The sequence below is a fragment of the Bos indicus genome, chromosome X (assembly GCF_029378745.1).
Source record: "Bos indicus isolate NIAB-ARS_2022 breed Sahiwal x Tharparkar chromosome X, NIAB-ARS_B.indTharparkar_mat_pri_1.0, whole genome shotgun sequence".
NCBI classification, from domain to species: Eukaryota; Metazoa; Chordata; class Mammalia; order Artiodactyla; family Bovidae; genus Bos; species Bos indicus.
In genome coordinates, this window is record NC_091789.1 from 118,759,180 (window position 1) to 118,777,532 (window position 18,353).

Below are 18,353 nucleotides of genomic sequence, written 5' to 3' on the forward strand. Positions count from 1 at the left end.
GGTTTGATCCCTGGGTCTGGAAGATCCTCTGGAGAAGGGAATGGCAACCCACTCCAGTATTCTTGCCTGGGAAATTCCATGGACAGAGGAGCTTGACAGGCTACAGTCCATGGGGTCGCAAAGAGTCGGACACGACTGAGCGACTAACACAACACTCTTGCATTGGCAGGTGGATTCTCTACCACTGAGCCAGAGAGAGAGAGAGAGAGACTTTTTTTTATGCTGTGGTGCTCATATTTCCATATAAATCTAACATTCCTGGTTAGACTGTGATAAAAATTGTTGCTTTATCCAATTTCAAAATGGTAGAATTTAGATCATGATATTTTCCCTTTTCAAAAGAATTCCAGGAGAAAACAAAAACACGTGTGTGTGTGCATTGTCTCATCCTCTCTTTCTCTGTCTTTACAATGTGAGGCACACTATATGTTTTCTTTGCTGTTTGTTCATTTTTATCCAGACTAATAAATTTTAAATTCAGAAATGAATTGTTCCAGAAAAAAAAAATCATTGGAGTTAAAGAAAATCTACCTTAGTAATCTAGAAACCACTGCAGTGAGAAAGGATAAGAGAGATAAAAATAAGAAAGTCAATTTGAGCTATTCAGAATTTAGAAGGCTCCATAGGAATTAGAAAGACTTAATAGTCTGAATTCTCCAGGTAAATTCTTTCTTCTCATGTTCAAATTCTATGCTTCACCAAACACAGGTTTCCTTCTATGTTGCTGGCAAAGCATTCTGTTTTTATGCTCAAGGTTATACTCTTTAACCTGCAGTCATTTGTTCAACGAATACTGAGTCCTTGCATGGCAAGATAGTGGTCACTGGGGATAGGTCACTAAACTAAAACCATGTGTTCCTTGGTCTCATCACGCTTGTAATCCTGGGAAAGATGCAGCCATTAATCACAAAATCATGGCTATTTTTATACATCTGAGATGCGTGTTTGGATGGAAAAGTCTAAGGCCAGGCCTCTGAAACTAAATAAAGAAACCTTATCCGGGCTGGGAAGATCTGAGAAGATTTCCTTGAGAATGACCTGGTGGACACAGAAGCTGAAAGATGAGAAGGAATTAGTGAGACTAAGGGTAGTAGGTGCTGGCTAGCTAAGAACGACAGAAGTCCTGTGTCCATGGAGCACAGAGACAGAGAGTTGTGCAAAGTGAGCCTAGAGAGGTCAACAGTCTAGAAGGACTTCTTAAGAGCCATGGAGAGTGTTCCAGACATTAACAGGAGAAAACTGAGACCATGCTGATGGATTTTATGCTGTGATATAAAATCATACATCAGTTTTGCATTTTTAGACACTGAGAAACAAAGAAAGATTGAAAGGAAGCAAAATTACACATGGAGAGGCTAGGAAGGCTCTTTCCTTGTGTGGGTTTTTGCTTGAGCTAAATAAGTTACCTCTGAGATACTAACAAAGGCATTTGATCTTTCTGCAAGTTGCCCTGTCTTCTCTCAGAATAGAGTGGGAGTTTACTTTAGCTCTCAGCGGGAGGACTTGACGTCTTGCATCGGAATACTGATCAGAAGCAGTTATACAGAAAAAGATCAACAGTTCAGAAACTGAAATATTTCCCTTCTCATTAAACTGAAAGATCAGAAGGAAGCTAAAAAAGGGAAGATAAATCAGGGCCTCCCTTAGAAGTGAAGTGGACTGGAAGGTGAGATTGGAGCCCATTGGGTAACTATTCCCACAGCTCTTCAGATGTAAGGATTTCCTGGTTGATGAACCCATACAGGGGTAGTGAGGTAGGCAGTTCAGAAACTATGGACTTGCTAGGTCTCCTTTTTTTTTTTATTTTATTTTATTTTTAAACTTTACAATATTGTATTAGTTTTGCCAAATATCGAAATGAATCCACCACAGGTATACATGTGTTCCCCATCCTGAACCCTCCTCCCTCCTCCCTCCCCATACCATCCCTCTGGGCCGTCCCAGTGCACCAGCCCCAAGCATCCAGTATCGTGCATCGAACCTGGACTGGTGACTCGTTTCATATATGATATTATACATACTTCAATGCCATTCTCCCAAATCTTCCCACCCTCTCCCTCTCCAACAGAGTCCTTTTAGTTCTAGCTCTCCTCAAAGCATCGCACCTGTGAAACAGCCAGGGCGTTTACTCAGGATGCAGATAACGAGGAAAAGAAGTGTCCAAATATCCCCAGTCAGAATACAGAATAAGATTTTCCATCCATGCAGCATGGTATGTAGAGCCCACATGCAGTGGTGGTCTGGATTGAGTACTTCATCAGGATTTTGAAGAGAACCTGAGACTTTGTGTGATGTAAATTATTCATTGACTAATGCAAGATAATGCATGCTTTGTTAACATATTGTTTAAATTAACAGAAGGAAAAAATAGTAATACCAAGGTGTCGTTATTTCCTAACATTTAGCTAGAATTCTGTTAGTTAATAGGAGAAAGATTGATCAAATGTATCATTTAATAATTTAGAACATTTCTGTGTTCATCTTTTGGATTTTAGGGATTTTTGTTGTGTGGTGCTCTGTGCTGAAAATAATGGATTTTTTCACTTTATGGCATTTTGTCTGATTATCTATCTATCGATCAATTGATCGATCTGCTTTCCTCCCTCCTTTGATCTATTACATGTAGGTGGATGCTGACTGAGGTTTGGACAATCTGTAGCATTATAAAATATGTTAAGTAACCATTTTTTTACTTGTATTGTGCTATGCTACCTTATCACTTTGGTAATATGCTAACAAATCTGAAAATCTTTATTTCCTCATTTAATGTAGGTACAATTACACTTACAGTCTTTCCCCAGGATACTACTAATACCAAGGTTATCCTCAGTATAAACACTTTTCCAAATACATAGTTAATAAGCTGTGTAATATAATAAAGTATGCCTCATATATATATTTAAATGACCACTAAGTATTGGTGAAGTCGCTCAGTCATGTCTGACTCTGAGACCCCATGGACTGTAGCCTACCAGGCTTCTCCGTCCATGGCATTTTAGTATTATCCAGTACTGAAACGAGGCTGTTTAAATAAACCTAAACAAAACAATTTGATATTTTCTGATACCATTTCCCTTTTTTGTTGTTGTTTTTTTTTTAATTTTATTTTATTTTTATTTTATTTTTTTCTAATTTTATCTTATTTTTAAGCTTTACATAATTGTATTAGTTTTGCCAAATATCAAAATGAATCCGCCACAGGTATACATGTGTTCCCCATCCTGAACCCTCCTCCCTCCTCCCTCCCCATACCATCCCTCTGGGTTGTCCCAGTGCACTAGCCCCAAGCATCCAGTATCGTGCATCGAACCTGGACTGGCAACTCGTTTCTTACATGATATCTTACATGTTTCAATTCTTTATCTATTATGATTTGATTTTTCATCTGATCATAACTCTCTTTGTAGGATACAGTGGGAAAAACTTTCAAATTCACTCTGTGTGTGTGTTAGAATATTCACATGCTTGCATACTATGTGTTCATGTGTGAACATTTTGTGTGTGTGTATAAATTATTTTAGAGCAATATCTTTGGTTTGGCTATGTATCTGGTTCTCTCAAATATAAGATTCGTTCAAAGGAAACTACTCCCTCTCCGCAAATGAAAGAACATGAGTGTCTCTATTGAGTATTATTAACCTAGATGAAACTTTGTGTTAAACTCTTACAGTTTTCTGCTTAGCCCTGAGTGTGTCCTTTTCACTTTCTTGTTATCTTGCATCTCCCTTCTAGCTACTAATAATAGCAAATATACTATGTACCCAGCAGTGGATTCAGTAATAAGCAAATATAGAGACAAATTTAGAATAAAATGTGGCATCTTATTAAGGTCTACAGAGGCCTTCTGTGGTCATAGTTCCCAACGACTCCCCTGCCCTATTATCACCCCACACTCTACTTTGCTCACTTTCTTCTTGCTACACTTGCTGTGTTCTCCCATTTTGGACTGTTAGACTTGTAATTGTGCTAAGTCACTTCAGTTGTATCCAACTCTATGGACTGTAGCCCACCATGCTCCTCTGTCCATGTGATTCTCCACACAAGAATACTGGAGTGGTTTGCCATTTCCTCCTCCAGAGACTTAACATTACCTGGAAACCTTTCCTTCTGTATTCATAAGGCTCCTTCCTTCAGTGCTTTTAAGTCTGTTTTCAAGTGGTGCTTCCAAGGAGAGGACTTTTTATTCACTATCTAGTCACTTTCTATCCTTTTTAATTTTATTTTATATTTTTATTCAAAGAGTTTTTGTAACATATAGGCTTTTTTCAAATAATGAAAAAATAGAAATCTGCACTGCATACTGAACTACTTAAGAAATGGAATATTGCTAAAACCACTGATGTACTTGATTGCTCCTATCGAATTCCTTTCCCTCCCTCCATGTCCACCCTCACCATCATCTCCAGGGAGATATTTTGTCTCTCTGTTGTTCTCAGTGTCATTCCCTGCTCGTCCCATGAAAACTACACTTCCTAGGATTCTTCGTTTAAATTGGCTACCTGCTTGATTTAGTCAGTGGAAGACACTTGGAGGATACTGAAGGTGAGAAGAGGAGAGAATCTACAATATTCTCTTCCCCTCTCATTGTTTAAGGGTGCATCTCCATCACTGCCTGAGAATGAATCCTCCATTTGTAGCCCCCTCTGGAAACAGTATACCTCAAGGACTCTGCATCCCCAAAGAGAAGACCCCTGTGAATTCAGCTCCTACTGGGTGGTTCCAATTATTGGTTTCTTGTGACGCAGTCTCACACCTCCTCCCTTTGTCTCTCTGATCTTGAAGATGATAGTGGCTTCCATTGCTAATCTGTTGATTACTCACCAACCCTTGTGTAAATCCTCATTTACCCCAAGATTTCCATATCTAATTCTCTATCTTAAATTCCTTTTTATTGCATTTTGCAGAAGGATCTTCCCCACTTATTTCTACTGATTTCCCCATTTATTACTATTAGTCATACAGTCTCTTGATTTGTTTGTTAATTTCCTAACTCACCAATTAGATTTTGCGCATCATGAAAGCCAAGACTTTGCTTTTAAAATTTTTACTTCTTGCTTCCCTGGTGCTCAGAGCACTGAATAAATATTGGCTGAATGAAGACATAATAAATGACTTCCATTAATTCTCCCCAAAGTATCTCCATCCCTGTTTTTATAAATGAGGTCAAAGATGCTCCAATGTTAAGTAATTTGCCAAAGCTAGTGAATGGAGAACCAATTCCAAGGCACAGGCTTACTGAACTGCAAAATCAGACTTGCTAATTGTCATGCTACACAGGCTGTTTCTGTACAAACAGAAGGGAGAAGCAGTTCTGTTTGATGTTCATAGAAGAACCTGTTGATCTTTTTCAAATAAAAGTAATCCTAAAATTTTTATCAACACTTTATATACTTATCTTTCTCTCCTGACATATATTAATCATCTGGATAAAATGGAACTGGATAAAATGCATATCACCCGTGGCACGCTTCTAATAAATGTTGTTTCCCAATCACTGCCCCAAGGGAAAGTAGCACTGTTCAGTTCAACATACCTCCTCCGCGTCTCTACCCATACACCCATCTCCTTCTAACTCTTTGCTTCATCATAACTAAGTAGTCCTTTACTTCAGTACTATTCCTGAGATTCATCTTTGTTTTTATAAATAATTACCTAGCATTCAAATGTATCTCGTCCGTAGAGACAGAAACACATTATTTGTATGAAAGAAAGCAGGGAGGTCTAAAGTACCAGAGACCTTTTGACGTCCTTCCGTATGAAATCAAAAGTGCTCAGATTGACAAAGGCCTCTAAAAATACATTTGGGCATGAACGGACAAATAAATAGAAGTCCGTTGAGTGCAATTCTCAGTATCCCTCTCTAACACACTTTCTAAAAATGTACTTTCCATTTGAAAACCCCACTGATTAGCATGCAAAATACTTTCCTACATTCTTCTCCTTTAGTTTAGAAGGAATTGGTATATGGAAGTGAAACCCATATGCTATCTGTTAAAAATAATATGGTTTAAATAATGTCATTTGATCTAGTGATTTGAGCTAGTATTTTGCACTGTGGCTTTATCTATTTAGGAAAATTCTCAGCCATTATCTCTTCAAATATGGCTTCTGTCCCACATCTCTCTCTGTGATTCTAGGATACATTTATGTTCATTTTGCTGTTTTTTTCTATGTCTTTAATTCTCTCATCTTTATTTTCCGTTCTTTTGTCCCTCCATGCTTCATTCCATATATATATATATATATATATATATATATATATATATATATATAATTTATTTCTGGCCTATCTTCAGGTTTACTAATTCTCTGTTTAGCTTTATCTAATCTGCTTTGAAACCCATCCACTGTTTTGTTACTTTTCACTTATTGCATGTTTAGTATAATCTCTTTTTTAACCTCCTTAAACCACTTAAAATCATTTTTATCATTTCCAGTTTTCTAACAAAATTCTCCACCTTGAACATGGTCAGTATAGCTACTAGTCACATAATCTGTATGGGTGTGTGTGTAAAATAGAAAATAATATATAATAATAAATAGTATATATAAACATGCATTTTAGATTTTAAGCATATATAACTATACACAATGCACACATTGTACTTTCCCATATATACTTTTATTCCCTATATATAATTGGAATGAATGTATGTGTGTATACATATATATACACATGTTAGAGAAAATGCATTGTTTGTTGGCGGGTGTGACTTAATTTTTTTTGTTGTTTACTTTACAATATTGTATTGGTTTTGCCATACATCAACATGAATCCACCATGGGTGTACACGTGCTCCTCATCCTGAACCCCCCCAAAAATTAAATAATCTTGGCTGAAAATCCTGGCTATGACACTTACTAGATGTTTGTGAGCAAATCAGTTGGCTTTCTTTTATAACCTCGGTTTCCTCAAATGTAAATGGAATAAAAATGCATGTCTCAGAGGTTTATTGTAAGAATTAAGAGTCATAATATGTGTGATCATTATTAAGGTTTCTGACACACATTGAGCACACAAAAATTGTTTCTTTAGTAAGATAAGATATGAAATGATATAATTTAAAATATCATTTGCTGTAGATAATGGTACTATTTTCCCTCAAGGCAAATAATATAGAAAGAGGATAGCCTTCAAAGTCAAATATACATGAACTCTATCTACTTGGATTATCGAACAACCATCTGTGTTACCTTGGACAACTTACTCAGCCTCTCTGTTGCTCCATTTTTGGACAAGTTACTCTGTTGCTCCATTTCTTCAACTTAAAAAGCATTCATTTAACCATGCAAATCTTGCAAGATTGAATGCCATATATGCATAGTTTCTGTCATAATCATATTCTACTCTATATTTTCAGATTTTCACGTTTTGTTAATATTTATAATTAGTATGATTGAGTTTTCTGGCAACTTAGAAAGACAAGTAACAAAATTTTAAATGGTTAAATGTTTCTCTGTTTTTTCCCCTTTTGATAAAGTTTTGGACACTTTACCCACCGTGCGGTATCAGGAGACCATGAGTACCATCCTCACGTGGATCCAACAGTCAGAAACCAAACTCTCGATACCTCAGGTTACTGTCACTGAATACGAGATCATGGAGCAGAGACTTGAGGAGTTACAGGTCTGTGACTTTTTATAAATCTTGATACATCTCTCAAGTCTTGCTCATCTATCAAGCAGTCACATTGTTATAACTTTAATACAATACTAGAATTAAAATAATCGTGGCAAGTATGACAGTTGGCCAGCTGAAAAAATGAAGGCTATAAAAGCATAATATTTAATGTATTTGTGCCTCTCTCCTTAAGATAAAGATTCCGTCTTTGAAGACAATGATATGATCTATGCATGAAATATATTCTTTCTTGCTTAGTGTGTATTTTCAGAAACATAGATTTTGATTATTATAAAAGCTCTGGTATTATTTCCTCCCCTTTGCTTGCTGACTTATAGCTCATATTTCCAACCAGAAAGTAGTAAAATTAATGTAGTTTTAAAATTAGTTTTAATTTAAACTCATTTTATGTAATATTATAATTAGTTTTTGGAGTTCTATTAAGTGTATTTTAACAGTTTTATATTAGGAAATAAAATGCTAATATTGAAAATGAAAGATGTAATTTGTATGAGATTTTAGGATGCTTTCCTACTAATTCTGAAAAACCTGTGGTGTATATCTAATCACATTTTATTTTGTAAGGCATTAAAACACATTTGTGTATTATATTTTAAGAGCTGAGATAATATGTCCACGTTTTCTGAATTAAGAAAACAAGTTAAAACTTTAACTTTGTTGTATCAGGAGTTCTGTTTTGGGAATTGAATATTATTTATTAAAAAAATAATTTTAGAAGTATTTCTTCAAAGAAATCTCTAAACATTTCCCAGTATACATCATCCTAATTAAACCATTTCCTCTTCTATAATACAAAGCAAACTATAACTGTTTAATCTTTTTTCCTTTTTATGTTGTTATTCACAACACCTGGAATAATTTTAAATTTTACTTCGAGAGTTCTGTGACTTAATAGAACTATAAATGTAAAAGAACACAGCAGTACACAGGTATAGCAATTAGGGGAGTGGGTTAAGTATATAAGAAATGGTACACAGATGAATGAAAGAGTATATTTCCATTCATAAAGCAGTGATGAAGGGAAAATTATAACTATTATTGAGAAACTGAATTATTAACTTACTGAAAACAATGAAGTCAGAACCTTGTGTCAAATGTTACACCAAAGCAAACTACTACGTAGATTAAAAATTCAAAAACGTTTTAATAGGCATAAATTTTGTAGAAAATTTTAATAAAACTCTTTACATATATATGATGGGGAAGCACAAAAATCAGTGGAAGTGATCACAGCATTGTAAAAGTACCAGAGCCAATCCTAAAGAAAAACAAAAGAAGGAAAACATCTGTCTGAGTAAGTCATTAATCAGGTAGTCACCATAAAAAGAAATGATGACTATTATTACTATGAAAAACTGTAGCTCAAAACTGTAGCTCAAATTGAAAAGGATGTACAAATTTACAGAATGGGATATCATTTTACATATGAAATTGCAAAAATAAATTATACATAAATGAATATAAGAAAACAGTCAGATATAGTGAATATACCAGTGGTTGCCAGAGGAGAGAGGGGCAAATTGAGAGCATGGGATTAAGAGGTACACACTATCATGTGTAAAATAAGTAAAGTGCTGCACTCAGTATGCCAGCAAATTTGGAAAACTCAGCAGTGGCCACAGGACTGGAAAAGGTCAGTTTTCATTCCAATCCCAAAGAAAGGCAATGCCAAAGAATGTTCAAACTACTGCACAATTGCACTCATCTCACACACTAGTAAAGTAATGCTCAAATTCTCCAAGCCAGGCTTCAGCAATACGTGGATCGTGAACTTCCTGATGTTCAAGCTGGTTTTAGAAAAGGCAGAGGAACCAGAGATCAAATTGCCAACATCCACTGGATCATGGAAAAAGCAAGAGAGTTCCAGAAAAACATCTATTTCTGCTTCATTGACTATGCCAAAGCCTTTGACTGTGTGGATCACAATAAACTGTGGAAAATTCTGAAAGAGATGGGAATAGCAGACCACCTGACCTGCCTCTTGAGAAACCTGTATACAAGTCAGGAAGCAACAGTTAGAACTGGACATGGAACAACAGACTGGTTCCAAATAGGAAAAGGAGAACGTCAAGGCTATATATTGTCACCCTGTTTATTTAACTTATATGCAGAGTACATCATGAGAAACGTTGGGCTGGATGAAGCACAAGCTGGAACCAAGATTGCCGGGAGAAATCTCAATAACCTCAGATATGCAGATGACACCACCCTTATGGCAGAAAGTGAAGAACTAAAGAGCCTCTTGATGAAAGTAAAAGAGGAGAGTGAAAAAGTTGGCTTAAAGCTCAACATTCAGAAAACTAAGATCACGGCATCAGGTCCCATCACTTCATGGCAAATAGATAGGGAAACAGTGGCTGACTTTATTTTTCTGGGCTCCAAAATCACTGCAGATGGTGATTGCAGCCATGAAATTAAATGACGCTTGCTCCTTGGAAGGATTGTTATGATAGACCTAGACTGAATATTAAAAAGCAGAGACATTACTTTGTCATCAAATGTCCGTCTGGTCAAGGCTATGGTTTTTCCGATAGTCATATATGAATGTGAGAGTTGTACTATAAAGAAGGCTGAGTGCTGAAGAATTGATGCTTTTGAACTGTGGTGTTGGAGAAGACTCTTGAGAGTCCCTTGGACTGTAAGGAGATCAAACCAGTCCATCCTAAAGGAGATCCGTCCTGGGTGTTCATTGGAAGGACTGATGCTGAAGCTGAAACTCCAATACTTTGACCACCTGATGCAAAGAGCCGACTCACTGAGAAAGACCCTGATGCTGGGAAAGATTGAGGGCAGGAGGAGAAGGGGACGACAGAGGATGAGATGGTTGGATGGCATCACCGACACAATGGACATGGGTTTGGGTAGACTCTGGGAGTTGGTGACGGACAGGGAGGCCTGGTGTGCTGCAGTCCATGGGCTCAAAAAGAGTCGGACACGACTGAGTGACTGAACTGAACTGAAAAGAGTAGAAAAGTTAAAATTAATTTATACAAGTAATAATGAAAAATGGTTAAAAGAACTACAGAAGCAGTTAAAATCTATGTTTTTGAAGATTACTTAATGACATCGGACAAGGTTCACAATAAATTGCTTAGCTTAAAATGTATGTGCATACTATGTATTGTGTAAATAATCAAGTGTAACATTTAATAAATAAAATAAAAATAAATTTAAAATAACTTACATATCATGAAGTAAATATTATACAACCATAAGATTATGTGTTTTACATATTATGTGTATGTGAGTATAAAATATGATCAGCTATTTAGTAAAAAAAAAAACCTGGAAATTTATCTAAAAACAGTTGTATGTAATGGGTATTTTGTCCATTTTAAAATCTTAAAGCTTTATTAATTTATAACCAGAAAGTAACATTTAAATAAATATTGAATAGAGCAATCCTAAACATATGCTTCCTATTATAAGGGGTGGAATAGATTATACAGTACAAATGTGAAATGATGTTTGTAAATTCTCCCAAAAATTATCTGAAAATTTCATGGTAATACTACAAAATAAGAAACTTCCATTAACTGGCATGAGTAAACTATCTATATGATTTAACTTATTCAGAGCTGTGTTATCACATATATCAATCTTAGTTATATTTTTATCTATGAAGATTAGAAATTATCTTACTAAAGGCTTATAATTAAGTTTACTTATAATTAAGTTAAACTCCATTAATTGAATCATAAATGCAGTTATTAATATACAAATAAAATGTAATAAAATTAGATGAGCTAAAGTTCTTTGTTTAGTAAGATACAGTTTTGTATATATTCCACTTTGTTGATAAGAATAGGCATAGATTTATAAATACAATATTACTAAATAATGTGTAAATTATTCTTATGATTGAAAGTAGAATTTAAGTTGCTAATTATTTCACATCTGATGTTACATCATTTATTATTTTAAATGTTTGAGCCACATAGCTTTCATTTTAAGTACATTTGATTTATCTGAAACTCATCAATGAAATTGAACAATTAAACTCATTAATATTCATCAATTAGTATAAAGGCACTTTCTTTTTAATTTTGAGGCTTTACAAGGCTCTCTGCAAGAGCACCAAAATGACCTAAACTATCTCAGCACCACTGTGAAAGAGATGTCAAGGAAAGCACCCTCTCATATAAGCCAGAGATATCAGTCAGAATTTGAAGACATTGAGGGTCGGTGGAAGAAACTCTCTGCCCAGCTGAATGAACGTTGCCAAAAGCTAGAGGAGCAAATGGCCAAACTCCGAAAACTTCAGGTAATTCAAGATTTTACTTTTTATATTGATTTTTATTTGTTTCTCTCCTAATGATGAGTTATACAATTAAAAGCCATAGTCCCTTAAAGTCAGTGATAAGGCCAAAAGATACAAATTTATCTCGAAGGACAGTAGTTTGCTATTGATTTTAAGAAGGCATTAAGAGTTCTGTTTCTTTGATTTTCTTTAGAATTAGTTTTTTCCCACCATTACCAACAGGAATTAAAAAAACTTTTCAGCTCAATTCAAAACCCATTATCTTTTTAGTCTTGTTATCCTGTAAATAATTATTTAGCTTATGAATAAGGCTTCTCTGGTGTCTCAAAGAATCCACTTGCGATGCAGGAGACTGCTTGCAGTGCAAGAATTTTTTTTTTTTTTTCCTGAAAAATACATTGTTATTTTGGTTGTAAAAAAAAAAAAATATATATATATATATATATACACACACACACACAGGCTAACTCACATATGTCGGCTTTAATTGTAACATGTTATCTAGAGCTGGGGGACTTGCTTGTTGGCTCAGTGATAAAGAATTTTCTGAGTGAGTGTGTGTGTGTGTGTGTGTGTGTGTGTGTGTGTGTGTGTGTGTTTGTTGTTGTTCAGTTGTGTCTAACTGTTTGCGACCCCATGGACTGCAGCATGCCAGGCTTCCTTGTGCTTCACTGTCTCCCAGAGGTTGCTCAAATTCATGTCCACTGAGTCGGTGATGCCACCCAATCATCTCGTCCTCTGTTGTCCGCTTCTCCTGCCCTCAATCTTTCCCAGTATCAGGGTCTTTTCCTATGAGTCAGTTCTTCGCATCGGGTGGCCAAAGTATTGGAGCTTCAGCTATAGCATCAGTGCTTCCAATGAGTATTCAGGACTGATTTCCTGTAGGATGGACTGCTTTGATCTTGCAGTCCAAGGGACTCTCAAGAGTCTTCTCTAACACCACAGTTCAACAGCACCAAATTCTTCGGCACTCAGCCTTCTTTATGGTCTAACTCTCACACCCATACATGACTAATGGAAAAACCATAGCTTTGACTAGACTGATCTTTGTTGGCAAAGTAATGTCTCTGCTTTTTAATACACTGTCTAGTTTTCTCATAGCTTTCCTTCCAAAGGGTAAGTGTCTTGTAATTTCACGGCTGCAGTCACCATCTGCAGTGATTTTGGAGCCCAAGAAAATAAAGTCTGTCACTGTTTCCATTGTTTCCCCATCTATTGCCATGAAGTGACAGGACCTGGTGGCATGATCTTAGTTTTTTGAGTGTTAAATCAGCTTTTCCACTCTCCTCTTTCACCTTCATCAAGAGGTTCTTTAGTTCCTCTTTGTTTTCTTCTATAAGGGTGGTGTCATCAACATATCTGAGGTTATTGGTATTTCTCCTGTCAATCTTGATTCCAGCTTGTGCTTCATCCAGCCTGGCATTTCATACATATTCTGCATATAAGTTAAATAAGCAGGGTGACAATATATAGCCTGGAAGTACTCCTTTTCCTATTTGGAACTAGTCAGTTTTACAGGTCCAGTTCTAACTTTTGCTTCTTGACCTGCATACAGATTTCTCAGGAGATGGATAATGTGTTCTGGTTCCCATGTCTTGAAGAAACGTCCACAGTTTTTTGTGATTCACACAGTCAAAGGCTTTGGCATAGTCAATAAAGCAGAAGTAGATTTTTTTTTTCCTGGAACTCTCTTGCTTTTTCTATGGTCCAACGGATGTTGGCAATTCGATCTCTGGTTCCTCTGCCTTTTCTATATCCAGCTTGAACACCTGGAAATTCTCAGTTCATGTAGTGTTGAAGCCTAGCTTGGAGAATTTTAAGCATTACTTTGCTAGCTTGTTAGATGAGTGCAATTGTGTGGTAGTTTGAACATTCTTTGGCAATGCCCTTCTTTGGGATTGGAATGAAAACTGACCTTTTCCAGTCCTATGGCCAGAGCTGAGTTTTCCAAGTTTGCTGGCATATTGAGTACAGCACTTTGACAGCATCATCTTTTAGGATTTGAAATAGCTCAGCTGGAATTCCATCATCCCCACCCATAGTGATGCTTCCTAAATCCCACTTGATTTCACGTTCCAGGAAGTCTGGCTCTAGGTGAGTGATCACACCATTGTGGTTATCTGGGTCATTAAGATCTCTTCTGCATAGTTCTTCTGTGTATTCTTGCCACCTCTTCTTAATATCTTCTGCTTCTGTTAGGTCCATACCATTTCTGTCCTTTATTATGCCCATCTCTGCATGAAATGTTCCCTTGGTATCTCTAATTTACTTGAAGAGATCTCTAGTCTTTCCCATTCTATTATTTTCCTTTATTTCTTTGCATTGTTTACTTAGGAAGGCATTCTTATCTCTCCTTGCTATTCTTTGGAGCTCTACATTCAGATAGGTATAGCTTTCCTTTCTCCTTTGCCTTTCACTTCTCTTCTTTTCTCAGCTATTTATAAGGCTTCTTCAGACAAGCATTTTGCCTTTTTGCATTTCTTTTTCTTTGGGATAGTTTTGATCACTACCTCCTGTATAATGTTACAGACCTCTGTCCATAGTTCTTCAGGCTCTGTCTATCAGATATAACCCCTTGAATCTGTTTGTGTATGTGTGTGTGCATATATATATATATATATATAGGGTGAGGGAACGTCCCTGTTGATGCAGCGCTAAAGAATCCACCTCCACGCAGGAGACGTGGCTTCGATCCCTGGGTCAGCAAGATACCCTGGAGAAGGAAATGGCAACCCACTCCAGTATTTTTACTTGGAAAATCCCATGGACAGAGGAGCCTGGGGGGCTGCAGTCCATGGTCTCACAAGATTCAGACATGACTTAGTGACTACACCACCACCACCAAATAAAAAGTTATCTGTCATGTAATATACATAATTTCATCAGCATATTTCACTTGTAATTTTATATATAAAATTGATCCCATCGCCTTCCACAAACCAACTTCCACTGACTTAATTTGTTTGAATAGTGCCACCGAATTACCCAAGCATTAGTAAACCAACAACTGCACTGTAGTCTAAAGTTTAAAACATTTGGTGATACAAGTGATATTTCTCTTATGTGGTAAATTATTGCAAAAAATGTTAATGTTGGAAAGAAGCTTGATGCAAGCATGATGTAAAAGCATCGGAATAGCACACTTCTGGTTTTAAATCCCAGTCAAGCTACTTAGTTGTTTTTTCTTACTTTTCACAAACCAAAAGACCTAGCAGTTTTAAATTATTTTTTAAAGCACAACATCCACAGTGATGACTCTCAAGTTATGAACATATGATACATGCATACACATACATACACATATAAAAACACATTTTTGTCTGTGCTAGTGGCAAAAGAGGGTACAGTTACATGGTCCCTGCCATCAAGGAGCCCATGTCTGGCAAAGGAGAAAGGAAAGTGTATCCATTTCCTATTGCTGCTGTAATAAGTTGCTGTAAATTTAGTGGCTTGAAACAGCACACATATATTGTGGTTCTAGGTATCAAAAGTTCAATATCAGGCTCAGTGGGCTAAAATCAAGGTATGGAGAGGGCTGTGTCCTTTCTGGAGGCTTTAGGAGAAAATTTATTGCCTTGTCACTTTTAGTTTTGGGAAACTACAATCTTGCTCATGTTTCCATCTTCATCTTTAAAGCCAGGAGTGTAGCACCTCCCAATTTCTCTCTTACACTCTTGCTTCTATCTTAATAAGAATCCTTTGATCATATTGTGTCGATTTGGATAACCCAGGATCATTTCCTTATCTTGATATCCTTAACTTAATCACATATGCAAATTCCTTTTTGCCATGTAAGGCACCATATTCACAGCTTCCAGGGATAAGGGCCTGAAATCTCAAAGAGTCATTATTTAACCTAGCATGGTAAGTAAATAAAACAGTGCATAGAACATGGCAGTGGAAAGAGAAGAAAAGCAACATATCCTGAGAAAAGGAGTTGCAATATGTTCTTGGGATATGAGTTATCTGACTACACCTTGAACACGTAGAATTTAGGCACCTAATAAAAGATGGAGAAAGAGTTCCTGACAAAATGGAGCAGCATGTTCAATTATCTGAAAGTTGTTCAATATTGGAGAGGTAAAAGTTATGTCTGGAGATTAATAAAAGAGGTGTTTGGAGAAGTAGTCTGAGAGTAGATCATGAATGAGTTGGATGCCATGCTTTGGAATATGGATTATAATCTAAACATGATGAGATTAAGCATAATGATAATGTGGAACTATTATTGATACTTCAAGAGGAGGGAGATAAAATAATATGTTGTTTTTTTTTAAACATCACTTTGAGAAGAAGAAGGAGGTGAGAAGAATATTGGTACCACTGGGGAGAATGGGTTAGAATGGGGTGAGACTGAAGTAGATACCAGAAAGAGCTAACGTAGTAGTCAAGGAGGCAGTGGTAAGATCTGAACTAGGACAGTGGCGATATGGGCCAAAGAGCAAAGCTAGATTCAAGAAATGTCAGCCAGATAATACTGCTGAAATCTTTAGATTTAGTCAGATGCTTTTAAAGTCATTATTATGTGTCGTATTGAAGAGGGAAATTTCTGATTAGCACACATTTTGAATAGAAATCTAATTAAGAAGGGACAAAATAGCTCATCTGGATAGCATAGTTGAATTGTAGGCAGATAAAGAAGTTTGACAGACCACACACTTGAAATGTAGCCCTAAAAGGAGCAAGAAAAATGGCATTATGTGAAAAAAAATTAATGGGTTATATTTGGCTATTTACAAATAAATAAGGATGACATTTTCCATTTGATCATTACGTCAACTTGGTCGAGCAAAACAGGAATTAAAAGCACAAGTTTTCTTTCTTTAAAGATGACAACATCTTGGTATGAAAGTTCTCCACTGGAGGGGCTATTTAAACTGTCAACTGTAGAAAACAATTTGTGGAAGTTCACGTTTAGGGAGGCTATAAAGACACTATTATATTGAGTTTATTGTTCATAGTTTGTTTTATGTACTGTAAGGGCACATTGTTAGTATTATCATGAGTTGTTTTGTAACTTAAAATTTCTCTAGAGGGGGATATGATTTAATGTTCTCAAGAGTAACATCATAAAACCACATTTGGTAGTAATTTTTTATTTTTAACAATAGCAGACTTCATACGCCAGTGCTCATACAGCAGACCATAAAAATGCAGTCTTAGTGGAAATATTCTTTTCCTGAAGAGCTACTTAGAGATATTCTTCAACCATGGGAATTGTTCGCGGGCTTGTGTTCAAACATATCATCATGATGAATTGTGTCAAGGGAAATCAGCACCCCAATAATGTGTTAAAATGGGTCTCTGATTCCAGAATCACATAAAAACACTGAAGAAGTGGATGGCTGAAGTTGATGTTTTCTTGAAAGATGAATGGCCTGCCCTTGGAGATTCAGAAATTCTTAAAAAACAGCTGAAGCAGTGCAGGGTAAGATTTTTTTATATGACACTTCTCTATATGAAGACTTTGATATGGAAATTATTATTTAATGATATCAGTGGTTCTGAACCAGGGGCAATTTTGTCCCTCTAGGGGACATTCAGCAATATCTGGAGACATTTTCATTTGTCTCAACTTGAGGTGGGGTAGATGCTGTTGGCTTCTAGTGGATAGAGGTCAGGGACATATTTTAATATCCTACTATGCAAAGAACAGCACCGTACAACAAATAATTACCCCATCCAAAAGGACAGTAGTGCCAAGGTTGAGAAACTGGGCTAAATAAGAGAGAAATAGACAAAATATTGCCTTTTATTCAACACTCACTTTAAAATATTATTTTTATATAGCATGCAGTTTAAGCTAAAGGTAAATGATTTTTTTGAGCTACTTGTTATATCCTATTACAGATTGTCAGTAAAACGATGTTGCTCTTTCCATGTATGTCACATTGTGGTATAATACAAGACATATTTTGAAATAATATTTATTATGCCATTGTCATGCAGTAGGAAGAGAACAATCTAGCTCTTTCAAGAACTTTCTTTGTGAGTAAAAGCTTTAAAAGCAAATCCATTTTATCAATAACCTTCACAGCATCTTGCTATAAACTGCTGCAGCATACTATGCTGGAAAATCAAACCTCCTTCAAAAATAGTAATTTATAAAGCTCATCATTGTTGCACTGTTTTCGAACATGAAATATTAAGTTTATTTACTTTGTACGCAATGGCACCCCACTCCAGTACTCTTGCCTGGAAAATCCCATGGACAGAGGAGCCTGGTAGGCTACAGTCCATGGGGTTGTGAAGAGTCAGACATGACTGAGCGACTTCACTTTCACTTTTCACTTTCATGCATTGGAGAAGGAAATGGCAACCCACTCCAGCGTTCTTGCCTGGAGAATCCCAGGGACGGGGGAGCCTGGTGGGCTGCCGTCCACTGGGTCACACAGATTCGGACACGACTGAAGCAACTTAGCAGCAGCAGCAGCAGCTAATTTAAGTAGA

General features: G+C 36.4%; 1 protein-coding gene across 9 annotated transcripts in view; it reads left to right on the forward strand.

Moving 5' to 3' along the window:
• Positions 1 to 18,353, forward strand: part of DMD (dystrophin) — a 2,362,639-nt gene that overhangs the window by 903,909 nt on the left and 1,440,377 nt on the right. For all 9 annotated transcript variants that reach the window (XM_070783459.1, XM_070783466.1, XM_070783462.1 and 6 more), the window contains 3 exons: positions 7,482 to 7,627; positions 11,694 to 11,906; positions 17,218 to 17,331. In XM_070783459.1, coding sequence (XP_070639560.1) covers positions 7,482 to 7,627; positions 11,694 to 11,906; positions 17,218 to 17,331 — 473 coding nt within the window. The remainder of the gene's footprint in view (positions 1 to 7,481; positions 7,628 to 11,693; positions 11,907 to 17,217; positions 17,332 to 18,353) is intronic.